The sequence below is a fragment of the Vidua macroura genome, chromosome 27 (genome assembly GCF_024509145.1).
Source record: "Vidua macroura isolate BioBank_ID:100142 chromosome 27, ASM2450914v1, whole genome shotgun sequence".
In the NCBI taxonomy this organism is placed as follows: Eukaryota; Metazoa; Chordata; class Aves; order Passeriformes; family Viduidae; genus Vidua; species Vidua macroura.
In genome coordinates this window covers 5,160,289-5,186,255 of record NC_071597.1, presented here as the reverse complement: position 1 = coordinate 5,186,255, position 25,967 = coordinate 5,160,289, and the positions used below count along the sequence as shown (strand labels likewise).

At 57.9% G+C, this 25,967-nt stretch overlaps 2 protein-coding genes and 1 long non-coding RNA gene across 3 annotated transcripts in view; 2 read left to right on the top strand and 1 right to left on the bottom strand.

Annotated features, from left to right (window-relative positions):
* The window catches only part of GPATCH8 (G-patch domain containing 8), a 56,329-nt gene extending 48,124 nt beyond the window's left edge, over window positions 1–8,205 (bottom strand). The window contains exon 1 of the mRNA XM_054000234.1: window positions 7,693–8,205. Within this exon, the coding sequence (XP_053856209.1) occupies window positions 7,693–7,737 (45 nt within the window). The 5' untranslated portion in view covers window positions 7,738–8,205. The remainder of the gene's footprint in view (window positions 1–7,692) is intronic.
* Window positions 8,206–8,487: 282 nt separating this feature from the next.
* On the top strand, window positions 8,488–9,880 carry LOC128819854 (uncharacterized). Its single transcript, XR_008440768.1, has 2 exons — window positions 8,488–8,545; window positions 9,235–9,880. It is a non-coding gene; the product is annotated as an uncharacterized LOC128819854 (long non-coding RNA).
* A 6,734-nt stretch (window positions 9,881–16,614) lies between these two features.
* Window positions 16,615–19,026, top strand: FZD2 (frizzled class receptor 2). Its single transcript, XM_054000240.1, has one exon. It carries the CDS (start codon window positions 17,200–17,202, stop codon window positions 18,871–18,873), a length of 1,674 nt encoding a protein of 557 aa, XP_053856215.1. The 5' UTR covers window positions 16,615–17,199; the 3' UTR covers window positions 18,874–19,026.
* The last annotated feature ends 6,941 nt before the right edge of the window (window positions 19,027–25,967 follow it).

Sequence of the window (25,967 nt, the reverse complement as noted above, 5' to 3'; positions counted from 1 at the left end):
GGGTAGATGGACAGGCCCCTGAGCTCCCAAAATTCAGCATGACCTTGTCCCAGTCCCCCTCGGATCATCTCTTCCACAGCTCACTGTTTTCACCTTCAGTCCTCTGCAGCCTCAACCAGCTCCAAACTGCTCCTCCCTCCTGCTGCAGCTTCCAGCACCCACCCATGGCTAACCAGGACCTTCAAACAACCAAAGAATCATGGGAGGAGTTGGGTGGGGAAGAACCTTCAAGATGATCTTGTTCCATCCCCTGCAAGGGATAGTCTTCCATTATCCCAGGCTGCTCCACCTGGCCTTGGACACTTCCAGGGATGGGGCAGCCTCAGCTTCCCTGGGTAACCTGTGCCAGAGCCTCACAGGGAGGAATTCCTTCCCAACATCCCATCTAACCCTGCTCTTTGTCAGTGGAAAGACATTTCCCCTTCTCCTGTCCCTCTGCCCCAAGTCCCTCTCCAGATCTTCTGGAGTCCCTTTAGGCTCTGCAAGGGGCTCTGAGGTCTCGTTGGATCGTTCTCTTCTCCAGGTGAACGCCCCCAGGAGTCCCAGCCTGGCTCCAGAGCAGAGGGGTTCCAGCCCCCAGAGCAGCTCCATGGCCTCCTCTGGACTCACTCCAGCAGCTCCACGTCCTTCCTGTGTTGGGGACCTCCCGGCTGGAGGCAGCTCTGCAGGTGGGGTCTCACCTGAGCAGGGCAGAATTCCCCCCTCACCTGCTACCCGCAGTTGGCTCCTGGGCTGCCATCACACATGGCTGAATCACTGAACTTCTCATCAAACAATTCTCCTTATCCTTCTCCTCAGAGCCGCTTTCAATCCATTCTCCCCCAGCCTGGATTTGTGCTTGGAACTGACCTGATCCAGGTGCAGGACTGTGCACTTGCCCTTACTGAACTCCATGAGGTTCACACAGACCAACCTCTCCAGCCTGTCCAGGTCCTCTGGATGGCACCTCTTCCCTCCCGTGGGTAACCACAGCAGACAGTACAAGGCAAAGACAAACCACCCTGGTGGAACAGGGTGCCAATCATGTAATATTCAAGGTGTAATCTATTTACCACTATGAACGTCCAAGCTTCCATAATATTATCTGCCTTTTTTTTTTCTTACTACGGTGTCTGACTTGATAAAGAATCATTTCTAAACCAAAATCTCACAGAAAATCTCCCTCGGGAGCACGTTAACAGGATTCAAACTCCATTCAATATTGTTATCAATGACCAGAGGAAACAGAGCACCTGCCTGCTCAGTTTGCAGATCAGGCAGCCCAACAAAGAGGGAGCAACAGTGAGGATGTGTTTGTACAGAGCAACCTGACCCGTGAACTCCCTAACACCACATCTGCTTTCACAGAGCCCTGTACAAACACAGCTACAGCACAGGGCTGCACCCAGCAGGCTGAGAAATCCCAGTTAAAACCTCCTCACGCAACATGGTAGCAGAAAGGATAAAAATACAGTTCAAGGGTGTGCAACAAAGGAACAGCAAACATGAAAAAAAGCAGTAAATAGATGTTTATCTCTCAGTAAAAAAGATGTTCATCTCAGTATGTTATACCAGGTAAGAAAGAGTCTGTTCTAGACTCCTCTGAGCAAGTTTTCTAATCACAAGTGTGGACAATTTAGGATGCAGAAAGCTGCAACAACACAAAGGGAGAACAGCAACAGAATTCAGAGCCATTAAGGCTCTCAGAAGCTAAAACTGAGCAGAAATGCTGCATATGCCTTCACATAAGAGGATAAAGAGTAGTAATGTGTGCTTTGGCACAGCAGAAAAGGACATAAAGCTCAGCGAAAAGCTAAATATAAAGGAAAATCTAGAAGAAAAATTAAGAAAATGCAGCTTTCAATGGCTAAACTACCACAACAATCTACAAAGGAAAATGTTCCCCATCACCAGTTGTCTTCAAGGGAGAGATACTGCAGCCAAACAAACTCCTAGACTCAGAACTGGGTCAAAATGGGAATTGAAACTTAAGTGATACCTGGATATTTAAAGCCAGCATCCTAATATTAACTTCTGGCTTTAAAGCTGTGAATGGCCAAAATCTCAAATTAACTGCCCACAGAGCTGCCTGAAGGGAGAAAATAGCACTAATTACTACAGGTTTAAAACCATGTGGTAGGAGAAAAGCTTCTGTCAATTGAGGAAGTGCTGCCCTAGAACTGCAGCAGTGTTTTTTATCAGATGAGCTCCACATTCCCACACAGCGGGTGGCAGGAGCCTGGGTAGAGGGGTGGGTTTTGTCTTAGAGAAGGTGACTCAGAAGAAGCTGAGGTGGCTCAGCATGGCTTGTGGGACTGTAGGATAAAGTGCTTCCTTTCCCATGCACTCGGCCTCAGCAATGGAGAACATCACTATAGGAGAGAAGTGACAACACAGACTGGGGGAAGGCACAACCAAGACAGGAAAGGTCTATATAAAATTACCTCACCACGTGAATGCCAGAAATCCACACTGAAGTTCAGACCCTACTGTGATGTTCTAAAACTGGAACCAATACTACTTGATCTACTTTAGAACACATTTTCCCCCAGGCTTCTCCCCCCATCCTCGCTCACACAGGGAGGTTAAAAAAAAAAAACAGTCACAGTTGTCCTGCTCCTGCTTTGCTCAACTAAGAGGTCAGAACATCCTGCCAAGGAGGTAAGAGCTGTATTCTTCCTGTGCTGGGCCCACACCAGAAATATAACCTGAATCAAATGATAAATTAAGATCCCTAAACAATTCTAATAGATCTTCTAAAATCTCAGATTAATTCTTCAGTTAGAAAACACTCAATGGAAAAGGCACAGGCTGCCTCCTGACTGCTTGCAGCTACTCCTGCCAAAGGCAAACTCACACCCCAGGATCCTGGATCAGTTGAAAGCTCAGCATAACAGATTTTGCAGAGATTCCAATCCTCATTCCCCCACATTAAGGTTTTCTTTTCCCAATTAGTAAAGGCAGGCAGAGAAAACGACCCTCTTTATCTCTCTGCAGCACAGAGCGCAGGCATCAGCTCCCAGTGCCACATCACCCCGAGCAGCTGGTCCTGCTGAAGGACATGAAAACCAAATGCACTTCCCTTAGGCAGCACCTGGGAAGTGAAGTAAAGCTGCAGCCATGGCCACACTCATTAAGGATGGATTCTAAACCTCCTCGCTGCTGGCCCAGCTGTCCAGTAAAGCGCTGCCTAAGCTGCTTGGGAACAGAACTTATCCCTGACATTGTGCCAATTAAAAAGCATAAAATCCCCCTGCCAGCAGCGCTCAGCTCAAGCTGCTGGAAGCGGGCAGGGCCAGAAGCACAGCGATGTGCTGGCTTAGCTCTTCAAATCCGTTCTGGAGGGTAAGAAAACAAAACACCTATATTCTTGGAATTAGCAGGAATACCCGAGCTGAGATTCAGCCTGGTCACACTTCCACCCAGCAGGGAAAACCAGGCATGGTTCCTCCTGCTGGGTGGAAGTGTTATTCCATTGCACAGACTACACAACACCAAAAAAAAACAAGAGACAGAACAGCCTGTGTTCCGTCTGGCTAATGATGCCAGTAAGTGCAATGTACGTAGGAAGAGGAAATTACTGTACACATAGACACATATGGCTGGTAATATTTCTGCTTCAACAATGAAAAGGAGAAAAATGCAGCAAGAAAACATTTTCTCAACATCTGGGAGTAAGTGGGAGCTCCACTGGATTTCAGTGAGAGAGATATCCATGGTATTTATTATTTGAGATTGCATACCTGATCTGAAGAATAAAATCATTGCAAATGCTTTTAAAATAACACAAAAAATATATATTTACTTATTGCAGCAGTTTCATATGTTCATACAGCTTTCATTAATGCTCCTACAATATTCTGTTAGCATCATCTACAGCTATTGTTCAGAATTCCTCCAAGTTATGGTGGTTCCCATTTGTCTCTGCCAGGGAAGCTGTCAGTCCAGGGGACAGTGGCACAGAGAAGTGACAAGAGCCTGTGACAGACAAGTTCCCCAGTCCTTCACCCCAAGAACTAAGCTTGTCAGAACCCCAAAAATAACCTCTCTTGGATGGAAAATGGAAAAAGGTTGGAATTTATTTGGATGAGCCACCCAAGACTTCACTTGCCATTGCAGAGCCTAGAAGAGAGGCAAGAGAAGGAAGGTCAGGAATATCCCTTCTCCTCCACTGATCCACTTCCCTGTCCAAGGGTCCCAAATGAAGCCCTGTGCTGGCCTGGGAAGGGAAAAATCTCCAGGACAGGCAGAGCACAGCTCAAGGCCTTTTCTATGGAGCTGCCCTCAGTTCAGCACCTGCAAAATACACTCAAAACCAGGGGCTTTCCAAGTTTCTCTAAGGTTTTAGAGCTCAAAGCAAAAAGGGAAAAGGATCTAAGACTTTAGTATGGCTTCTAAAGCTACAGAGCACAGCAACAGCACAACAATCCTGTGAGGAAAAACCCAAGGGCTGCCTAATCAGCTCACTGCAGTGATATCCTCCAGTGCCATTCCTGCTCCTTGGGCAATTTCAATTTCCAAATCACCTTCAGCTTCAAGGTCCTTCCACCCAACACAGAGAGGAGTCGCTACAATTCCACCTATACAATCTTTCTCCTCTCCCTCCACACCATGACCTTCATCCTTAGGGATATATGACTTTCTTATCACTCTTTTCCACAGGGCTCCCTGTAACTCCCTGGGAGGAGCATCATTCCCTCTGCAGCTCTCTTCATGCCCACCACATCACTGTGGCTGCAGCTGTGGGAAGATCCCTCACTCCTCTTATCTCTCCAGTTCTCTACCCAACAACCCTTCTCCCCCTTCTCCCCTCAGCACCTTTCCATATACTTCAGACCATGGGCACCTTCTCTTTCTCAGCTGATTTAGTTCCTTCCTTCCTGATTTTCCTGCAGTGCTGTATGTTTCCATTCCTGCCTCCCTGATAGCACTGATCTTTCTTCAGTCAGGCAGAGGGGAGGGAAGAACAGCTCCCAGCAGCTCTCACCTCTAATCCACTTTTCTCCAGCGTATCAGAAGCTCAGAAACCCAAGGATCACCTCTGCTAACCCTGCACTGCCAGCTCTCCCCTGCCTACAGTACTCAACTTGCACTCTTGCCAAACTGATCCTCCCAACCCAGACTCTTTCCAGCTTCTCCCCAGAAAGGCAGCTGATAATAATGAGAACTCTGAAATGCTTCTTTTTTTCATCCAGTGACTTTTTCATTAGGCACATCACTAATCCCAAGAGATCTGTCTTTCTTCCAAATAGCTAAAAGGTTCCTTTGACCTATACTCTACTCCCAACCTTTTGTTTCTCTCCCTCTCTCCAAACTGCTACGCATCCTTTCACTTTGAGGAGATCGCAAGTAGATCATCCCAGAACAAAACCCAAGAGCTCTCTGCAGCCTCCCTCCCCACACTGCATCCATCCCTGATCAAGCTGTGTAATTTTAGAGCCTGTCTCCCTCTGGCCATGCTCCCTGGAACTCACCAGCCTGGCAGGGGCATGGGATCAAATCTAGAGTCACACCGGCTCCAAGGACAGAAATTTCACCTGCCAAAGAACTACAAATGTGTGAAAAGGGCATCCCTAACACCAACAGAAACACTCAAATTTTTGCTATATTTGCAGACCAGGATTTTCTAGAGGCACAGACAGGTGTATTTTTACTTAGGGGCACAACAGCCCTGCAAATACCCAACACAGCAAGCATTTCCTGCATTCCACACCCAGGTTACAGCTCAAGCCATCTCTGTCTCAATACAGAGAAGAAAACTCCAAAGTCTTCTCTGAAAGTGACTTTGAACATTATTTTTCCTCCTTCTTCAGCAAAAAGCTTTCCTCCATCAATATACTTTGGAAAAACTGTTAGATTGCCCAACTGTCAGGGGTAGGTGCACAGGCCCCTGAGCTCCCAAAATTCAGCATGACCTTGTCCCAGTCCCCCTCGGATCATCTCTTCCACAGCTCACCGTTTTCACCTTCAGTCCTCTGCAGCCTCAACCAGCTCCAAACTGCTTCTCCCAGGGGACTGATTCCACTTTTCCCTCACAGGAAGCTTTAACACAAAATAAAATGTCTCTCTTCTCCCTGGCATATTTTCAGGCAGGGAAGAACAGAGCAGTGACCCCTCCATGAAACCAAAGCCTATCATTTTATTTTTCACTCTGGTCTACGGGAAGGACAAGGAAAGCCCGGTATTTAGCACAGATAAATCCCAATTTAGAACAGTGCCCTTTTTTAAAGTCAAGGGGACACTGGGTTGTGACTTCAGTCATTGTCCCCAGGTACACTCAGCAGCTTCCAAGATCTTGGGAGCAGGTAATGGAGCTGAGTTTCCTCCCTGACATCACCACATGTTGCCCCTGCATGTCCAGAGCCACGACACAGTAACAGGTTTTGCCACTACAATTATTTTTCTTGCCATGGGGTTTCCCCACAAAGGGACAGGAACAAGGCCACCCAAAGGCAAATGTGGACACAACTGCAGAGCGCACCTGTTCCCTGGGCACAGCCACAGTACCCAACTTGGTCTAGGCTCCCCATCTCTCCCTTAACAAAGGATTACAATAAATGTGTTTTCAAGCCCAAGATCTGGCTTGCTTCACTTCCTGAAACACAAACTTCAAAGCCAAATCAGACTATTCCAGTGTTAATTATGGCTCATTTCTTCGTTGAAGGAAATGAAGGATGCAAACAAGCCCACATTTGGGGCTGTGGCAGGAGCCAAAACCTCCATCCTCAAAGCAGGCAGTGCCAACAGTGCACACAACCACGCTGGTATTTATTTTCTCGTGTGCTTCTAGCACAGTTTAGTAACAATTTTTGAAGTGTATACGCCTTATAACATCCAAAAACAACATAAATTAGTCACTCCTGGATGTCCTGACTGCTTCCAAGACAGTAACTTAATGCCAGAAGAAGTAGAATTATGCAAGCTCCACATTAAAAAAACCCTCCCAGGTCTTTGGGTGAAAGGCCCGAGTGAGGATGAAAAGCACCATTCCAACGCCAGGCTCCCGAAACAAGGACCCACAGAACAGCTCATCCACGACTCTCCTCGAGCAGCGTTATCCTCGCTCCTTTTGTTTTCCCTTCTAACCCCGAGACTCTCTCGGGCTGAAGTCAGAGAACAACATGTCATTGTTCAAGCTTAATGAGTCAACCTTAATTTCCCTATTGTTTATTTAAACCCCCTTTCAAATAGCATCATTACGTTGAAATACTGATGTTTTGGCGAGGGGGCCGAGTGTGAGAAGGAAGAGGCGTTTTTTCCACAGAGAAGGGGGTCGCTGGCAGATGTTCGGACGGCGCAGTGCGGGTCTCGGTGGGACTGATCCGAGCCTTCACCGTGGGGTGGGTGATTCCCCTCATCGGGGGGCTGCTTCCCTCTCCGGCGAGGGGCCCAACCGCTCACGGGGGGTGGTCGGTTCTATCACTGCTGGAGGGTTGATCCCCTCACCGTCCTCCCCTGCCGGCCCCTCCGCGGGGTCCGCCCCTCGCCACCGCCATCACAACACGCCGCCCGCTGCCCCCCGTGCCCAGGCAGCTCACCCCAGCCGCGGTTGATCTTGACAGCCGGCCCCGGCCCCCCAGGTTCCCCCCTGTGCCGCTCCCCGCCGCAGCGCAGCGCCGGGCCCGCACACAAAGCCCCGGTGGCGGGGTGGGGAGAAGGCGGCGGAGCCCAGCCCGTGGGGCCGTGGCCACGCGGGGGGCGCGAGGGAAGTACCTGGAAGTCCCTGTCCTCGTTGAAGCGGGAGAACCTGTCCGCCATTTCACGCCGGCCCAGCTCGGCCCGGCCCCGCTCCGGCCGCCGCCGCCTCCGCCCTCAGCGCCGCCCGCTTGCACCGCCCCCGCCCGCACCGCGCATGCGCCGCCCCACAGGTCACGTGCGCAGCAACGTGGGTCACGTGATCGGCAACGACGGGGGTCCCTCACGGCAGCGCCCACGCGCGGAGTGGAGCGGCTGCTGCAGCGGGATCCAGCAGGGCGGCGGCGGCAGGACCGGCCCGGAGACAGCGGCACGCCGGCGGTCGGCACACCAAGGGGGCGGAACCGGCTCGCACGGCCGGCCGCGCCCTCAGGGCTCCGCCGCGACAGGTCACGTCCCGCCGAGCCTCGCTGCGCGTCTGACTGCAGATGGCAGTGCGCATGCACGCCCCGGCGGCCAATGGGGGCGCGGGCGACGGCACGCGCGCGCTGAACAACCAATGAGGGCGCGAATAGCGCACGCGCGTGCCTAGCAGCCAATTAGGGCACGAGGTACTGCGCAGCGCTGGGCGCCCTTTCCCGCCCCCTGCGACGCGCATGTGTAAAGGCGTCACACGGAGGGGGCTCGACGCGGAGAGCGCGAGCTCTGCTTCAGTCTTCCCGCCCTCCCAGCCCTAGCCAATGGGAACTGCTCCGGTCGCTTGAGTGATGGTCGTGTGAGCCAATGGGAGCGCGGTCTCGCCACCGCACCCGGTGTGCGGGCCGTGCCCCTGCTCGGGCGGCGCATGCGCAGAGCCAGCTCGGCGGGGTCCGCGCGGGGGGTGGCTGAGGGCGGCCCGGAGCCCCTCGGCGCTGGGAAGGGCCCGGGCCCGGTGAGCCCTGGCGGCAATTACAGAAATCGGGCCCAGCCCTGAGGCGGTGCCCAGCACAAATCCTGAGCCGCATCGCGATGCTCAGAGCCAGCCCCGCGGTGCAGCCCAGGGCCCCGTGCTCGTATCCCCGGCTGCTGCTCCAGCCCTCTGGCTGGGCTGCGAGGGCTTCTCCTCGCCCCTGCGTGGGAAGTGTGTGCCCGGCTCGTGCAGCCACAGCCCTGCCCTCTGCAGTGGCACAGCAACAATACCGTGCACAATACCGGGGGGCTGGGGGGGGTGCTAGGTCAGGGCCTGGAGTCTGGGTCTGATTTTGGGATCAGGGTCGGGTCTAGGATCTAGATCTGGGTCTGGATTTGGGGGCCACGGCTGGGTACTTGGGGCTGTGGGATGGATTTGGGGGCCTTGGCTGGGTTTGGCATCAGGGGATGGGGTCTAGGTCTGGGTCTGGATTTGTGGGCAAGGATTGCATTTGGAGTCTGAGTCTGGGGTCTGGGTCTAGGTTTGAGGTCTGGGTTAGGGTTTGGGTCCGGGTCTGCAGAAGTCTCTGCTTCGCCATCCCCCAGCACAGCTGTCACCAGCTGTCCCTGAGCACCGTGCTGTGTGTTGCCAGCTCTCCGCCTGCCCTGACAGCAGGAAAAACGGATCCCATCTGTCTCTCCATTCATTCATTGCTTTCCCTCTCTCTGCAGCAGCCTCTCTGCCCGGGCCCTGCTGCCCTCTGCTGCCTGTCAGGGCCGGGTGAGAGAGAGGAGTTCGGGATCGGGCTGTCTGCACTGGGTTCTCTGAGCCTCCATGTGCCACCAGACCTGTCCTTGAGGGGACACCTGTGCCCTGTGCAGTAAGTCCTGAAGCACTGGTTGTGCTTTGTGCTCCACGGGGTAGCTCTAGACCCGATTTGTTCCTCTGCTGAGCCAGGCTAGCTTGTGCTGCCAGAACTCCTGTGTGGAACATGTGCCTCTCACTTGCTAGGAGGCACCACCACAGCAGCCCTGCAGGAATTCCCCCGGCATATCCTGGAAATAAAAACTTCCCAGGAAAGGGAGGTGCTGGATGCCCCAACTTTGGCAGTGTTCAAAGCTGGGTTGGCTCAGGCCTTGAGCAACTTGGGCGTGGGACTAGATGGTCTTTGAGGTCCATCCCTACCCCTAATATCCTATGATTCTAATCTTGGCTCTCTCTTGGGACCAGCCAGTCCTGTGTGCTGAGGAGGGCTTGGTGGCTGTGAGCTGGGACTTCTGTAGTGCAGAGTGGCTGTGTTTGTGTCCGTTTCTTGCTGGGCAGAAACATGTTCCAATTTGCTCCTCATGGCCCCGAGACCATCCTGTTGATACTCTGCCTGTCTGCTTTACTCCTCACAAAACCCCCACTGTCCCATGTCATGTGGTCCCCTCCTTGTCCACCCAAAGCACCCAGGTGGGTCTACATGGGCAGGATTGGGCCTGGGACCCCTGCTGAGGGACCCTGACCATGTGGAACACCCCTGTGGGTGCCTCAGTCAAATGTCCTGCAGCCCAGCCCACCCGTGGGTCCCAGTGCAGGGGCTGTGCCCACAACAGGGAGCTCCTGACCCACCCAGGTGGTCACTGGGACCCCCAGTCACCCCCTGAACCCCCACCCACCATGGGGTGCTGAGCCAGACAAGGTCCTGCAAGGAGATGGGACTGTGTCAAGCCAGGTGGGATGAACCTGGAACAGGGAATTTGGGGATCCCTGGGGAGGGTGGCAGCTCCCCTGGCAGGACCCAGCTGTGCTGATGTCCTTTGCCCCTTCTCAACATCCCCCCACGCCACTGAGTGCACAAAACTGGTGCTCATCATCACCCATGGCTGGGGGGAAGCCAGCCCTGCCTGCCTGGCTTTGGGAACCTGGCACTCCAGGGGTGCTGAGCTCACAGCAGGGGTGTCCTGGGGCTGGGTGCCCACAGTGCTGCCCAAGGCCTCTCAGCCCTGCCTGTGTCACTTGGTGCCAAAGGGGTGAGGTGGAACAGTCCCTGGGCTTCTCTGCCTGAAGTGCTCAAGGGGCACAGTGTCCCCAGGCCAGGGGACCCCAGAGCCCAGCATGGGTAGAGGCCCCTCCCTGCAGGACCAGGAGCTGGTGCTGCATTCACCAGGGTCCCTCTTCTCTGGGGAGCCCCTCTTCTCTGGGGGGCCCTCTATGGCCTATGCTCCCCAGCCCTGCTGCCACAGGAGCAGGAGGAAGGCTGGGAATTAATTCCTCCCCACTTGGCATCTCCCTGTGCCAAGGGCCTCTGCTGCTGGGGACGTGTGCTCTCCAGGACTTGGGGCGCTTGGGGGACACATCTGCCCCCCTCTGGTACCCTTTAGCTTGGAGGGACTGGCACAGTGACAGCTCTGTGTCCCACTGGGCACAGGGACAACTCAGTGTCCTTGTTGGGAACAACTTCATGCGCTGTCAGACACAGGGACAGCTCAGTGTCCACAATGGGGACAACTCTGTCCCCATTGGGCATGGGGACAGCTCAGTGTCTCTGTGTCAGCTGTGTGCCCCCACGGGGCACAGAGGTGACTCTGTGTCCCCAGTGGGCTGGGGGCAGTTGGAATGGCTGTGTGACACCATGGAGTGTGACACTTCTGGTCGTACTGAGCCCCCCCTCTCCCTACAGGGGGCGTTTGGTTGGTGCTGGGGGACAGATGAGCACTCAGGGGACCCTGAGAGTCACCACGGGCCAGTGGCATGGGCTCACTGATGTCCCCACACCCAACCCTGACACAGGAGGGTATAAATAGCAGCTCTATCACCTCCTGTCACATGCCCAGTGCTGGCAGGTGCCCTGCCCCCGGCTGGGGGCACAGCTGTTCCTGGGAGAGGGAGGGATGGCCAGAGGGGCACCCCATCCCTCCTGCACTTCCACTACAGGGATCACCTCACAGACCTGGAACAGTTCCTGGCAGACATCCAGGGGTCCTGGCTGTCCCTGTGGGGACATCACCGTCACTGCCTAGGGAACACAGACCCTAACACAGCACAGGGACAGAACTGAGATGGTTGGACCATGCCCACCCCACCAATATGGGGTCCCCGTGCCCCATGCGGACCCATTGCCAGCTCCAGGTGTTTCCCGGGGACTTAAAGGACACTTCGAACCCCAAAGCAGAGCAAAAAGGGAAATTTGTGCCCATTTCTCCCCTCCCCGCCCTGATCCCATGCACTCTGTGGGCAGAAATGGTCACTGTGGTCTAGGGCAGCTCTAAAAATACCTGAGCCCTGACAGTGACAGCTGCAGCCGGGCCAGGGGGGCCCACAGCGGGGCCGGGGCTGCCAGCCCCGGGTGTCCCCTCCCTACCAGGACAGCCCTTGGCGCTTTCCATACACACACTTCTCTCCATTTTGGGGAACCTCAGGGTCCCACCCTGCTGCCCCGGTGTCCCAGCGAGACTGTGCCATGGGGCAGTGGCTGCGTGCCCATTGTGCCCACCCTGGCCCCACAGCCTGGCTGCCGGCACGCGGCCGTCGCGGCACAGTGGCTGTGGCGCTGGCTGTCCCCGGCCTCCCCGAAGCCCCTAATCCATCTCTCGCAGCAGGAGATGCCTAAGCTGCCTTTTCATGCCGGCTCCTCCGCGCGCGGGCTCGCGCGCTCTCAATGCCAGCGCTGGCAGGAGATGTGTCGGACAAGCTGAGGGGATCCTCCCCCGCCAGCAAGGTCAAGGTGTGCTTAAGCCACTTTCCCCGCGCCCGCCCCGGTGGGCTTCGTGCCCCACCGGCACTGGGGATGGCTTTGGGGGACAGTGCAGATTTGGGGTCTCACCACCCCGAGGGGTCCAGGCAACCAGAGCCATATTGTAGGGGGGGTTTATCCCCCAGCTCATCACAGCCAGTCTTGGGGTCACCCACCAGCCCCCAGATCCCAGCTGGGGACCCTCTGTGGTCCTTGGCTAAAGCTACGCCCGCTGCCAACCAGGCTGCCCACAGGGTGGGGGCACCCCTGGGCGTGGCCCACCCTACACGCAGCCCAGGCTCATCTCTGCCCCCAGGCCCCCCTGGGCAGTGCTGCTCACAGACCCCTCCCATACACGGAGCCACTGCAGACCATCAGACCAGTCCAAACCAGTACAAACCAGGCCTGAGCACTACTCTCCCTATCCCACATGGTAGGGAGCACGTCTGTGTGTGTATCTCTGTGTGTGTGGGCACTCATGTACCCGCTCATGCCCAGGCGTGCAGGGGCCCATGCCCAGGACCCTGTGTCACTCCTGTTCCCTTGGTGACAGACCCCGTCCTCTGCTGGCACCTCAGCCTGCCACCAGCCAGGGCCTTTGTGCCTGGTTTTAATTAGAGGCTCTTAAGTGTGAAACAAAGCCAAGGGCAGGGCCGGGGGCCCTTCTCTTCCTCTACGCTCCTGGGGGACCCCCGAGGTCCCCATCCTGCCTGGCATCGCCTGCCACAGCCCCTCCATTCCCACTTCTGCTTTGCCATCCTCTGTGCCCCTCCCTAAGGGACACTTACTGCAAACTGGTGCTTCCAGTGCCCCCTGGAAGTACTGCCCTTCAGAGTGGTGCTGGCCACCAGCCCTGCATGGGGCCATGCACAGGGCCTGTGCCAGATGCAGTGCCACCCCCAGGATACCTGTCCCTAGGGAGGAGGCTCAGAAAGAGGTCACCAGCCTGTGGCTGGGCTAGGGTGCTGCTGGGGGTTATATGGGTGTTCCCAGCTGTCCTCCATCCCTGGCTTTGATGGGTGAAGGGAGGACCCCACAGACATCCTGGCACCTCATGGTGCTGGAGGAATCCCAGGAAGGGGGGCTACATGGGCACCATGTCCTGCTCCATAAGGGACACAGGAGCCACCAGACTTTTAGAGGTGGCAGTACCCATAGGCCTCCTCCTAGGGGACCCTTGGGTGCTGGGAGCAGGGGACTGGCAACACTGGGTGCCCACCAGCATCCCCCAGTGCTATACTGGGATGAAGTGAAAGTGGAGCAGTGGGAAGATTGGGACTCCTGGGTGCCCCTCACCCTGAGCAGCTCTGTGAGAACACGAAGGGGAGCAGGGGGGAAGAGCTGGGTTTGGCCTCATATTCCCAGTAAAGCCCAGTCTGGGCAGCACCCACTCTCTCCCACTGGGTGCAAGGGTTGGTCCTTGTCTTCATAGTGTCCTCTCCACCCAGGATGCCAACCCCAGACCCTCCTGGGAAGTTTTGGGGAGAAGGCAGCACCTTCTATCACCCCTCATGCCCTGGCAGGGCCTGGGCATGGAGCTGGGAACCTGGTAACAGGGACAAGGGATAGCAACAAGATCCCCTGGCCACCCTGAATGTCCCTGTGAGGGGACACCGCTGAGCAGGCAGGGCCTCACTGGCTGCTTCCCTGGGGTGTCCCCTGACACTCCCAGTCTACACAGGGGTTCCTCTCAGGCTGATTGGTGGGTCTGCTCTGGGTTTTACCCTCCCAGGAGGGCTTGGCACCCACTCTGGGTGGAACCATGTCCCAGTGTGTCCCTGGAGGCTCTGGGGACCCTTGTCCTGAGCCACCAGCACCCAGGAGGACAGGGAGCACAGGGACAACCTCTGCAACCCCTTCTGGAAGTGAAACCCCCACATCTCCAGAAAGAATCCAAAAATCTGAAGTGTTTAGGAAGCCAAGATCCACATGGCTGTGCAGAAACCCTTGTACCCCTCCGTCCCTGTCGCTGTGGGCCTGGGGGACACGGTGGGGGTCCCCCAACCGGACACTGCTGCCACAGGGCCGAGGAATTGCATCTGGAGCAGCCGCCTCGCATTCCCACTGCAGTCAGGGAGCGGGAATGGGAGCGGGAACGGGCCCGAGGCTTCGCTGGCCGGGCTCCGGGCTCCCGTCCCCGCCGCCGGCGCCGTGCCAGCCTCTCTCCACCGCCTCCCGCCCGGGACCACCGGACACCCACCGACCACGGCGGGCCCCAGAGGCAGCACCCCGTGGTGCCCCATCGGGGACAGCCGGCCCTGGCTCCCATCTCAGCGCCTCACCCCACAGCACCCCCGGAGCCTCCGCCATCCCCGGGAGCGGGGAGAGCCCCCGCCAGCCCCGCCGGGACACCCGGCACGTCCGGGCCGGGGAGGCTGGCGGAGAGGGGGGGCCGGCAGCATCGTGTGTCCCGTCTTTCCCCCCCAGGCTTTGATTTTGGAGCCCCCCCTGCCCTTCCCCCTCGGCCAGGAGCCGCAATGGTTTCAATTACGCTGTGAAAGGCGGTGGGGCCCCCTCTTTTCACGACAGCCCGGGTCTCCTGCTCACAACAAAAGCTTAAGTTACAGGAAAGGGAGAGAAAGGGAGGGAGGACGCGGAGGGAGGGAGGGAGGGAGGGAAGGGGGCTGCCAGAAGCCCCCCAGCCCCCCAAAATGGAGCGGACGGGGGCAGGCTTCTCCCCACCACAGCCCCCCACGGCTGCCCTTCATCCCCCAGCCCCCCAAAACAGAGGGGACAGGGGCAGGGGCTCCCCACTACAGCCCCCCCAGGGAAAGGGGGGGGAAGGCAGCCCCTTGCCTTGGGAAAAGCAGCCCCCCATTCTAGTGCCGAAATTTGGGGTGATCACCTACAGTTTCATTCCCTAGAAAAGGGAACTCCAGTGGGTCCCAGTCTCTCCCAGTGTGTCTAAGTCTCCCCAGTGTGTGCCGGTGCCCCTCAGTGTGTGCTTGACTCCCGGGGGTGTCCCATGACCCCCCTGTGCTTGACCTCCCTGTGTCCCAACACTCTCAATGTGTCTTACACTCTCAATGTGTCTTGGATGGCCCCAGCACATCCTGGATCCCCCTGCTGTGTCCCAGTGTCCCTCCCCAGTGTGTTCCACTGTTTCCCCAGTGTGTTGTAGTCCCCCCTTCCCAGTCCCAAAATGTGTCCCAGTTCCCCACAGTGTGTCCCAGTCCCCCCACTGGCCTCTCCCACTGCCCTGTTTTTAGGGACAGAGGTTCCCTTCACCAGAACCCCAGCTGGGATGGGATGTGTGGGATTGTTGGGGGGGGGAGAGGCAGGGTGCAGGACGTTTCCCACCACCCCCCACTGACTTTGGGGCACTCCTGTCTGTGCAGTGGCCTTTTGGGGGTGCAGCACCGCAGGGTGGCCATGGACAACCCATGGGGTGGTGTCACTGCCTGGCTGACGCATGGGGACAAGGGATGTTGGGGCCAAAACACCCTGCTTTGGAGGTCTCCAGTGGGGCATGGGACCTAATCCTGCTCCACTGCACCCTGAAGTGGGGCCTGGGGATAGTGGGGGACCCCTTGCAGCATGTCAGAGGGGATGTGGGTCAAGGTGGGGGTTTAGGGGACATGAGCAGTGCAGAGGACACAAGGGGGGCACAGGAGACAGAGGGGGCAGAGGACATGGAGGGAGTGCAGAGGCCACAGCAGGCTAGGGAACACAGCGGGGGATGCAGGGGACACAGAGGGCAATGGACACGGGGGGGGGTGCAGAGCACTTGGGGGGCGCAGGGTACATGGGAGGCACAGGGACAGGGGAGGGCCACAGGACAGAGGTACAGTGACCACGGTGGTTGTCAGGAGACAGAGCGGAGAAGTAGGGGACACAGGACAGCAGGGCACACACAGAGCGGGGACCAAGGGGACACGGGAGGACACAGGGGACACGGGGGGCACAGGACAGCAGGGCACACAGAATGGGGGCCAAGGGGACACGGGGGGCACAGGACAGCAGGGCACACAGAATGGGGGCCAAGGGGACACGGGAAGACACAGGACAGCAGGGCACACAGAATGGGGGCCAAGGGGACACGGGGGGCACAGGACAGCAGGGCACATAGAGCAGGGGACAAGGGGACACGGGAGGACACAGGGGACACGGGCGGCAGAGGCCACAGTGCGGTTTGGGGACACGGGGCACACGGCAGGGCCGTTCCCCGCGGCCCCGGCCCGACCCCACCCGCGGGGGGAGTTCGCACGGCTCGGAAAAACTTTGCGGGGGGGGGGGGGCGGTGACCCCCGGGGCGGGGGCGTGGCGGGTGGGCGTGTTCGATCGCGAAATGGGCGTGGCGAGCGCACCGTTTGAATGTGATTGGCGGAGCGGGCGGGGCGGGGGGTGGGGCGGGGGGCCCTGGCCCCGCCCGGCGGGGACGCGGCGCTGCCCCGCACAAAGGCGGCGGGAGCGTCCGGTGCGGCCGCTCCGTTCCCCTGCCCCGGGACCCCGGCACCCCCCCGGCACCCCCCGGCACCCCCCTCCCGGCGCCACCGCCCGCCCGCGGCGTCAGGAGCAGCAGGAGCGCCAAGTTCGGGCAGCGGGAGCAGCGCCGCGGAGCACCGGGAGCGCCACGTCCGAGCACCGCGAGCCGTCCCGCCACGCACAGTAGATCGAGACACCGGGAGCCGTCCCGCCGGGTACGGGGTAGGCGCACAGCGGGCAGCGGGAACCGTCCGGGCAGCGCCGGGTGCCGGGGATCCGGGCACTGGGAGCCGTCCAGGCAGGAGCTGAGAGTATCCAGTCACCGGGGATCGTCCAGCCAGCACCGGCCACGGCAGCGTTGATCCCTGGGAGCCGCCGAGTCAACATCGGGCACGGCAGATCAGGCCACCCGAAGTCATCCAGGCGGGACCAGAGAGTATCCAGTCACCGGGAGTCGTCCAGGCAGCACCGGGCACGGCAGCCCCGGACGGGAGGATTGGCCGTCCGGCTGGGCACTGGGCACGGTAAATCGGGGCGCGCGGCTCGGGGCACCATGGGCCCCCCCGGCGTGCTGCCCGCCCTGGCCTGGCTGCTGGCGTGGCTGAGCGTGCCGGTGCCGAGCCGGGCCCAGCTGCATGGCGAGAAGGGTATCTCCATCCCCGACCACGGCTTCTGCCAGCCCATCTCCATCCCGCTGTGCACCGACATCGCCTACAACCAGACCATCATGCCCAACCTGCTGGGTCACACCAACCAGGAGGATGCGGGGCTGGAGGTCCACCAGTTCTACCCGCTGGTGAAGGTGCAGTGCTCGCTGGAGCTGAAGTTCTTCCTGTGCTCCATGTATGCGCCGGTGTGCACAGTGCTGGAGCAGGCCATCCCGCCATGCCGCTCCATCTGTGAGCGGGCACGCCAGGGCTGTGAGGCCCTCATGAACAAATTCGGGTTCCAGTGGCCAGAGCGGTTGCGATGTGAGAACTTCCCCCGGCACGGCGCCGAGCAGATTTGTGTGGGGCAGAACCACTCAGAGGACGGCAGCTCCCCAGCACTGCTGACCAGTGCCACGCCACTGGCCGGCCAGGGCACCCCCGGCGCCCCTCGCTACGCCACCCTCGACCACCCCTTCCACTGCCCGCGGGCGCTGAAGGTGCCCAGCTACCTCAACTACAAGTTCCTGGGGGAGAAGGACTGCGCGGCGCCCTGCGAGCCCACCCGTCCCGACGGCCACATGTTCTTCAACGAGGACGAGATCCGCTTCGCCCGCATCTGGATCCTCATCTGGTCTGTCCTGTGCTGTGCCTCCACCTTCTTCACCGTCACCACCTACCTGGTGGACATGCAGCGCTTCCGCTACCCCGAGCGACCCATCATCTTCCTCTCAGGGTGCTACACCATGGTGTCGGTGGCCTACATCGCCGGCTTTGTGCTGGAGGAGAGGGTGGTCTGCAACGAGCGCTTCCAGGAGGACGGCTACCGCACCGTGGTGCAGGGCACCAAGAAGGAGGGCTGCACCATCCTCTTCATGATGCTCTACTTCTTCAGCATGGCCAGCTCCATCTGGTGGGTCATCCTCTCCCTCACATGGTTCCTGGCCGCCGGCATGAAGTGGGGCCACGAGGCCATTGAGGCCAACTCCCAGTACTTCCACTTGGCCGCCTGGGCAGTGCCAGCAGTCAAGACCATCACCATCCTGGCCATGGGGCAGATCGACGGGGACCTGCTGAGCGGCGTCTGCTTCGTGGGCCTCAACAACATCGACCCTCTGCGAGGCTTCGTGTTGGCCCCGCTCTTCGTCTACCTCTTCATCGGCACCTCCTTCCTCCTGGCTGGCTTCGTCTCCCTCTTCCGCATCCGCACCATCATGAAGCACGGCGGCACCAAGACGGAGAAGCTGGAGCGGCTCATGGTTCGCATCGGGGTCTTCAGCGTCCTCTACACCGTCCCGGCCACCATTGTCATCGCCTGCTACTTCTACGAGCAGGCGTTCCGCGAGCACTGGGAGCGCAGCTGGATCAGCCAGAACTGCAAGAGCTTGGCCATCCCCTGCCCGCTGCACTTCACCCCCCGCATGACCCCCGACTTCACCGTCTACATGATCAAGTATCTCATGACTCTGATCGTGGGCATCACCTCTGGGTTCTGGATATGGTCGGGCAAAACCCTACACTCCTGGAGGAAGTTCTACACTCGGCTCACCAACAGCAAGCAGGGCGAGACCACGGTGTGACCCCCCGGCCCCGCCGCCCTTCGGCCTAAAATATTTTTTTGGGGGTGGGGGGGAGGAGTTATTATATATTTTTTATTTTTAGATTTATTAACATCTAAGGGGTGTCTCTCTTTCTCTTTGATTTTTTTTTTGTAATTAAACCTGTAAATAGCATTTGTAAATTTAAGTATATATTTCTATTTTAAAATGTGAAAAAAGAGAGGGAGAACATAGGAGGAGAGGGAGGGAGAAATAGGAGAAAAAGGAAAGGAGAAGAGGGGAGTAAAAAGGATGAAAAGGGAAAAAACAGTGGAAAAGGGAGGAAAAAAGGGGGAAGGGAGAGAAAAGAGAAGGAAAAAAGGAGGAGATGAAGGAAAAATGAGCAGCAAAGGGTGAAAAAAGGAGAAAAGCGAGGAAGAAAGGGGAAAATGAGAGAAAAAGGAGGAAAGGGAGGAAAAAAGTGTCAGAAAGGGGAGGAAAACAGGAGAAAAGGGAGAAAAACAGAAAAGGGTGGAAAAAAGGAGAAAAGGGAAGAAAAATGAGAAAAAGGAGAAAAAAAAGGATAGAGAGAAAAAATAGGAGAAGGAGAGAAAATAGAAAAATATAAAAAAGGAGGGGAAAAGAGGAAAAGGCGATTAAAAAAACGAGGAGAGAAAAAGGATCAGGAAAAAAGAGAAAGAGGTGGGAAAAGGAGAAATAAGAGGAGAAAAAGGGGAAAAACACTGGCAAGCCTGGGAGAGAACCATCGGTCCCCTGCTTCCCCCTTCCCGCTCCGTCCCGGCTCCGTCCCACCACTGCTCTGCTGGCCCCTGGAAAAAAGGGTGAAAAAAGGCAAAAAACCCCAATAACAAGCCAATTTTTCTCACTCTCCTTTCAAAACTCCCCAAGAAAGTGGATTTTTTCTTCCCCACCCCTTTGCTCCCGCGAGACCCTGGGCTGGGGCTGCTGCCCCCCGGGGGCTCTCCCTGGGCCCCCCTACTTGGCTGATGACTTTTCCTCCCAAATCCCTTTTTGAACAATCCTTCGCAAATACAAACGAGTCAAAAAAATGCCAGATTATTCCCAAGGGCTTTTTTTTTCCCCAAAACCCCCCAGTAATTAAATTGTGGGGGTTCCCCTGGATTCTGCCGGGCCCCCCACTTCCACCGCACCATGGGGATGAGCCAGTGCCTCCCTCCAGCTGGAACAAAGCACTTTGAAAGGGGGGAAAAAAGAGATTTTTAACTCAAAAATGAGGAACTTTCAGTGTGCAGTGGCGGGGGGAGGCTGTCCTGTGCCCCCCCGGGAGGAAATAGCTCACATTTTCTCTGGGATTAGGGGTTTGGCTGGGGTGGGCCCCCCATCCCGAGGCTCTGGAGAGAAGCGGGTCCCAACTGTGGTTCGATCTATTGGGATTTGGGGGATGCTGGAGGGGGGATGTAGGACAGTTTCAGCTGGAGGAGGACAACTCAGGGCAGGGAGGGGGGCTGAAAGGATTGATTTAATCAGCTGGATTTAATTGGAAAGAAAAAAAAAATACTCTTCCCAAAATGGAGAGGGAGACCTGGCCATGAAGCACTGGCCCTAGGGGTGCCCCAAAACCAGACCTGGAGCGTCTCAGCATTTTTTGTCGCCCTCGTTCCAGGGGATTTGGGGATCCCTGGAGCACAAAGAGGGATTGCCGGGGCATTGCGCCATTCCCCTTCCCCCAGCAAAGCCCGGGAAACTCCTCAAACCCCCTTAAAAATCTCAGTCCCGCGAAGAGGGCGAGGCGGGAGCTGAAGGGGTTAAGGCAGCGCCTCTCCAGCACATTTTGGAAAGGAAAAACTCTTTGGATCCGGTTTAATTTTCCAGCGATGACTTGGAAGGGGGAGAGAAGAGGGGGAGAAACTTATCCAGGGCTTCTTTTCCCCCTTCTCTGTGGTTTGGAGAAGCAGTTTGGGGGTCGGGCTGGGCTGGTCGGGACCCCCCCAGCACCCCCTTGGCACCCACGGCACCCCCCCAGGACACCCCAGCATCCCCTGTTACCCCAGCCCCTGCCTTGGGAGCCTCTGGAAGCGGGAATTCAGGCAGGGGGGTTGCTGCAGTCTGTTCTGGTGGTGGCATGGGCAGGCTGAGCCTCGCCAAGGCATCAGGGAACCCCTCCCTGCACCCCTCAACTCCCGCCCCAAGGGTGGCCCTTCAGGGGGTCCCCCTTGCCAAGGGGGTCCCGGGCCGCATCCAGCCCTGGCTCTGGGTGCTTTGGCTTTGGGGCGCTGCCCTCGGGGCCCTGGCTCCGGCTGGAGGGTCCCCAAAAAGCAGCTTGCCCCCAAGGCTGCTTTGTTTTCCGGAGGCGAAGCACAGATCACGGGGGACGGGGGAATGTAAACTCTCCACCCAGGAATGCAGGAGCTCCGAGAGGAGATTTTTTTAAAAGGCTTCATGTCCTGGCTTTGGAAAACAGAGCTGGGATCTGGGATCGCTGGGGCTGCTCCTGTACTCTGGGGGTGCCAAGGGACCTGGGGGTTCTGGGACCCACTGGGGGTCCCTGGCCCCACTTCCTGGCCCCACAGGCTCCTGTGATGGGGTGGGAATAGGAGGAACTGGGCCAGGTCTGTGCCCTTTCCAAGCAATTTTTAGGGGGTTTTGGAGGTTTTGGCTCTCAGGGCTGTTTGCAGTCTGAGCAGGAGGAGCTGGAGGGTGTCTGCAAGCAGCAGTCAGTGCATGTCCCCTCTGTCCCCTGCTCTGTCACCCCAGGGATGGGGCACCCTGGGAAACACCAGGGACAGGTCACCCCAGAGATGGATCTCTGTGGGAATGGGTCACCCGAGGGACAACTAACCCTGGGTAAAGGTCACCCTGGGGGATGGGTCACCCCAGAAGCAGGTGAATGAGGAGAGATCACCCCAAATCCACCTAACCCCATGTCCAAGTAACCTCGGGGATGTCACCCAAAGAATGGGTGCCCCCAGCTGCCACTAATCCCAGGGACGGGGACAGGGGACAGGAACCGCCTCGCTGAGCACGGCTGTCCCCAGGCCGGTGACTCCCATCCTCCTCTTGCCCTTTTAAGCCAAGTGAAGAGGGAGCAAACGCCAGCGGGTCCGGCCATGTCCCCGCCCGGCCGTGCGGGGGTGGGAGGGGGGGGTCCTTTGATGTCCCCTAATGAGCCCCGCTCTGTTTTCACAGCTGCCACCGCCGCGGGAGTCAATTAACGCCCAAACCCGGGCCGGCCCCAGAGCACCCGCAACTCATCACACCAGTGCCACCAGTGCCACCAGTGCTCGCTGGGCTCGTACTCCTGGGGATGGGGACAGGGCTCAGCTCAGCCGTGAGTGACAGCACTGGACTGTCCCAGCACAGGGACAGCCCCGGCAGTGAAACCACTGCAGGCAAGGGAGAGAAGGGCCCTGGGTCATGTGGTGTCCCCAGCACTGGTTGTCCCAGTGCTCCTCGGACCCAGGCCGTGGTCACTGCTGTCCCCTGCTGCTGGCTGTCCTGTCCCCTGGACCATGGGCGGTCTTGGCCAGAGGCTTTCCTCTCCCCTGTCCCACATGGAGGCTGTTCTGTCTCCTGCGGCTGTTCTGTCCCCTGTCTCCATGGCCCCCAGGTTCCCCTGTCCCCAGACTGTCCCTTTTTCAGCCCCGGGTCATAATTTCCTCAGGGCAGTGGGATCCATCTCCCCTGTCCCCTCCCCTGCCACTGCCTCCCTCCTACTGGTCTCCAGCAGTGACACGGAGGTGGCAGAGGGAGGTGACAGGGCGCAGGGAATGTGACAAGAGACATCTCTTTGCTACACTTCACGTGTCTCCATGATCACTTGGTATGACAGATCCTGAGACTTTGTGGGGACATCTCTGACTGTCTCCACCTTCTGGATCCGTGTGCCTTCACCCCCACGGGGACAAAGCCAGCAGTGACCCAAAGGACCAGCACCCAATGGTGCCAGCGGGGCCCCGGGTGTCCCCGGCCCCCCCGGGGCGGTTGTCCCCGCCGGGCGGGCGCTGGAGCGGGATCTGGCCGCGGCCGAGGCCGAGCCCTGGCCGGACGCCAGCGGGGACAGGCGGCCGGCGGCTGAATTCGGCTCCGGCCGCGCCGCTCTTAAAGGAGAAGGAGCTGCCGGGGCGCTGCCGGGATGGACCTGCGGGACGGGACCTCGGGGGGCCCTGGCGGGGAAGGTCTGCCAAGGCAGGCGCAGAATCCTGTCCCCACGCCACCATCCTGGCCAGGTGTGTGCGGTGGGGGTGGGATCCTTCCCCGTCACTGTCCCCGGAGCCGTGTGGGATCCTGGCTGTGTGCAGGGACACACCTGAAGGGTCGGGGAGTGGGGAAGGTGGGGCTGCCTCCACATCCCAGCATTGTCCTGGAGAGCTTGGGGTCAGTGGGTGTCATGAGCCGTGCCATTCACAGTGTCCTCCCCTCCCCTGGACACAGGAGTGTGGTGCCCTGGCTCCATCCCGGCACCCCTTCTGCAGGGTAGGGCATGGATGGACAGCTGGATGGACCCAATCTCCATCCTGGGTAACTCCTGGAGAACCTGGGGTGGATGGACACAGGGTGGGTGAGCTCAGGCTCCCATCTCCATTCTGGTGCACCTCCTGGAGAAGCTGGGATGGGTGAATGCGGGACGCCACCAACATCCAGAGAGCGTAGGGTGAATAGACAAGGAATGGATGGGCATGGATGGGTGGATGGATGCACACACGGTGGGTGGACACAGATGTGATGGGTGGACATGGAATGAGCAGATGAATGGATGGATGGATGATGGATGGATGGATGGATGATGGATGGATGGATGGATGGATGGATGGATGGATGATGGATGGATGGATGGATGGATGGAGGGATGGATGGATGATGGATGGATGGATGGATGGATGGATGATGGATGGATGGATGGATGGATGGATGATGGATGGATGGATGGATGATGGATGGATGGATGATGGATGGATGATGGATGGATGGATGGATGGATGGATGGATGGATGATGGATGGATGGATGGATGGATGAGGGATGGATGGATGATGGGTGGATGGATGGATGGATGGATGGATGGATGGATGGATGGATGATGGATGCATGGAGGGATGGATGATGGATGGATGGATGATGGGTGGATGGATGGATGGATGGATGATGGATGGATGATGTATGGATGGATGGATGGATGGATGCATGGAGGGATGGATGATGGATGGATGGATGGATGGATGGATGATGGATGGATGGATGGATGGATGGATGATGGATGGATGATGTATGGATGGATGGATGGATGGATGCATGGAGGGATGGATGATGGATGGATGGATGATGGATGGATGGATGGATGATGGATGGATGGATGATGGATGGATGGATGGATGATGGATGGATGATGGATGGATGGATGATGGATGGATGGATGATGGATGGATGATGGATGGATGGATGGATGATGGATGGATGGATGATGGATGGATGGATGGATGATGGATGGATGGATGGATGATGGATGGATGATGGATGGATGGATGATGGATGGATGGATGATGGATGGATGATGGATGGATGGATGGATGATGGATGGATGGATGATGGATGGATGATGGATGGATGGATGGATGGATGGATGGATGGATGATGGATGGATGGATGGATGATGGATGGATGGGTGGATGGATGGATGGATGGATGGATGATGGATGGATGATGGATGGATGGATGATGGATGGATGGATGATGGATGGATGATGGATGGATGGATGGATGGATGGATGCATGGAGGGATGGATGATGGACGGATGGATGACAGATGGATGGATGGATGGATGCTGGATGGAGGGATGGATGGATGGAGGGATGGATGGATGGAGGGACGGATGGATGGATATTGGATTGATGGATGATATTGGATGGATGGACATGAATGGATGCACATGTGTGGAAGGGGTGTATGTGAGGTGGATGGACAGGGAGTGGATGGACACAGATGGAATGAGTAGGCACAGGATGGGTGGACACAGATGGGATGGATGGACACAAACAGGATGGATGGACATGGTCCCCCCCAGCCCCCCAGGACCCCTCCCTGCCCTATCCTGCAGGGCTTTGCCCGGGGCTGCCCCTTGGCTGGGGAAGGGTCCGGCCGGGGGCCCAGGAGGCTCTGGGGGAGGGGCTGGCCAGGGGGCCCAGAGGGGGTTCGGGGAGGGTCTGGGCGGGCGCGGGGGCGGCTCCGGAGGCGGCGGCAGCTCCGGGTGCGGGAATGTTTGTGCAGCTGGAGCCGATTATGGGGCGGGAGCGGGAGGGGGGAGGGGGGGCGAGGGGGTCGTGCAAGGGGGAGAGGGATGTGCCGGGAGAGCAGAGCGTGTGTGCAGGGGGCTCCCCATCTGTGTGGAGCGTGTGTGGAGGGTCCCTAGGCACCCCGTGCCCACGCGGGGTGCCACCCACTCCGACCTGTCCTGTCACAGGCACCCCGTGTGTGCCCCCACCCCAGACGTGAGCGCAAACCCCACACGCTGGGGACACACCAGGGACATGCCAGGGACACGCCAGGGACACGCGTTCACACCCTCGAGCTGTGGGTGCCCCTCAGGGGCTGCGGGGTCACTCCCCCCACACTGGAGATCCCCAGCCCGGCCCCAGCTCAGTCCAAGTGGGCAGCTCCGGTTCCTGTGCTCACCCCGGTCCCTGTTGATGCCCTGAAGGCTCTCGGGGGGTGCAGCCACACTCGGGGGCATGGCGGTCCTGCTGATTGTCCCTGCCCTGTCTGGATGGGTGAAGGAGCCACCACTGCAGGGACCTTGGGGGTGCCCCCTCATCCATGCCCAGCTCGGCCCCCCATATCCAGCTCTGATTGCCCCTCTGGAAATGGAACAGGGAGAAACCAGTGACAGGGGAAGGGGGGGATGTCCTCAGAACAGAAAATTGGGGTACTCCCCCATGGCACCTGGGGCCACCCATCAGAGGACACCCCAAACCCAGAACTCCCCCATCAGGGTTTAACACCTGCAGTGCCAGGACCATGACACTGCCTGGTCCCACTCCCTGTTTCCATTGCTTTTACCCCAAAACAGCTGGTTCAGGTTGGACAAATTATTCCCTTGGCCTAATCTCCCACTTGTTATCCATTATTCATTATTTTTATTAGTTGTTGTCATTATTATTAAA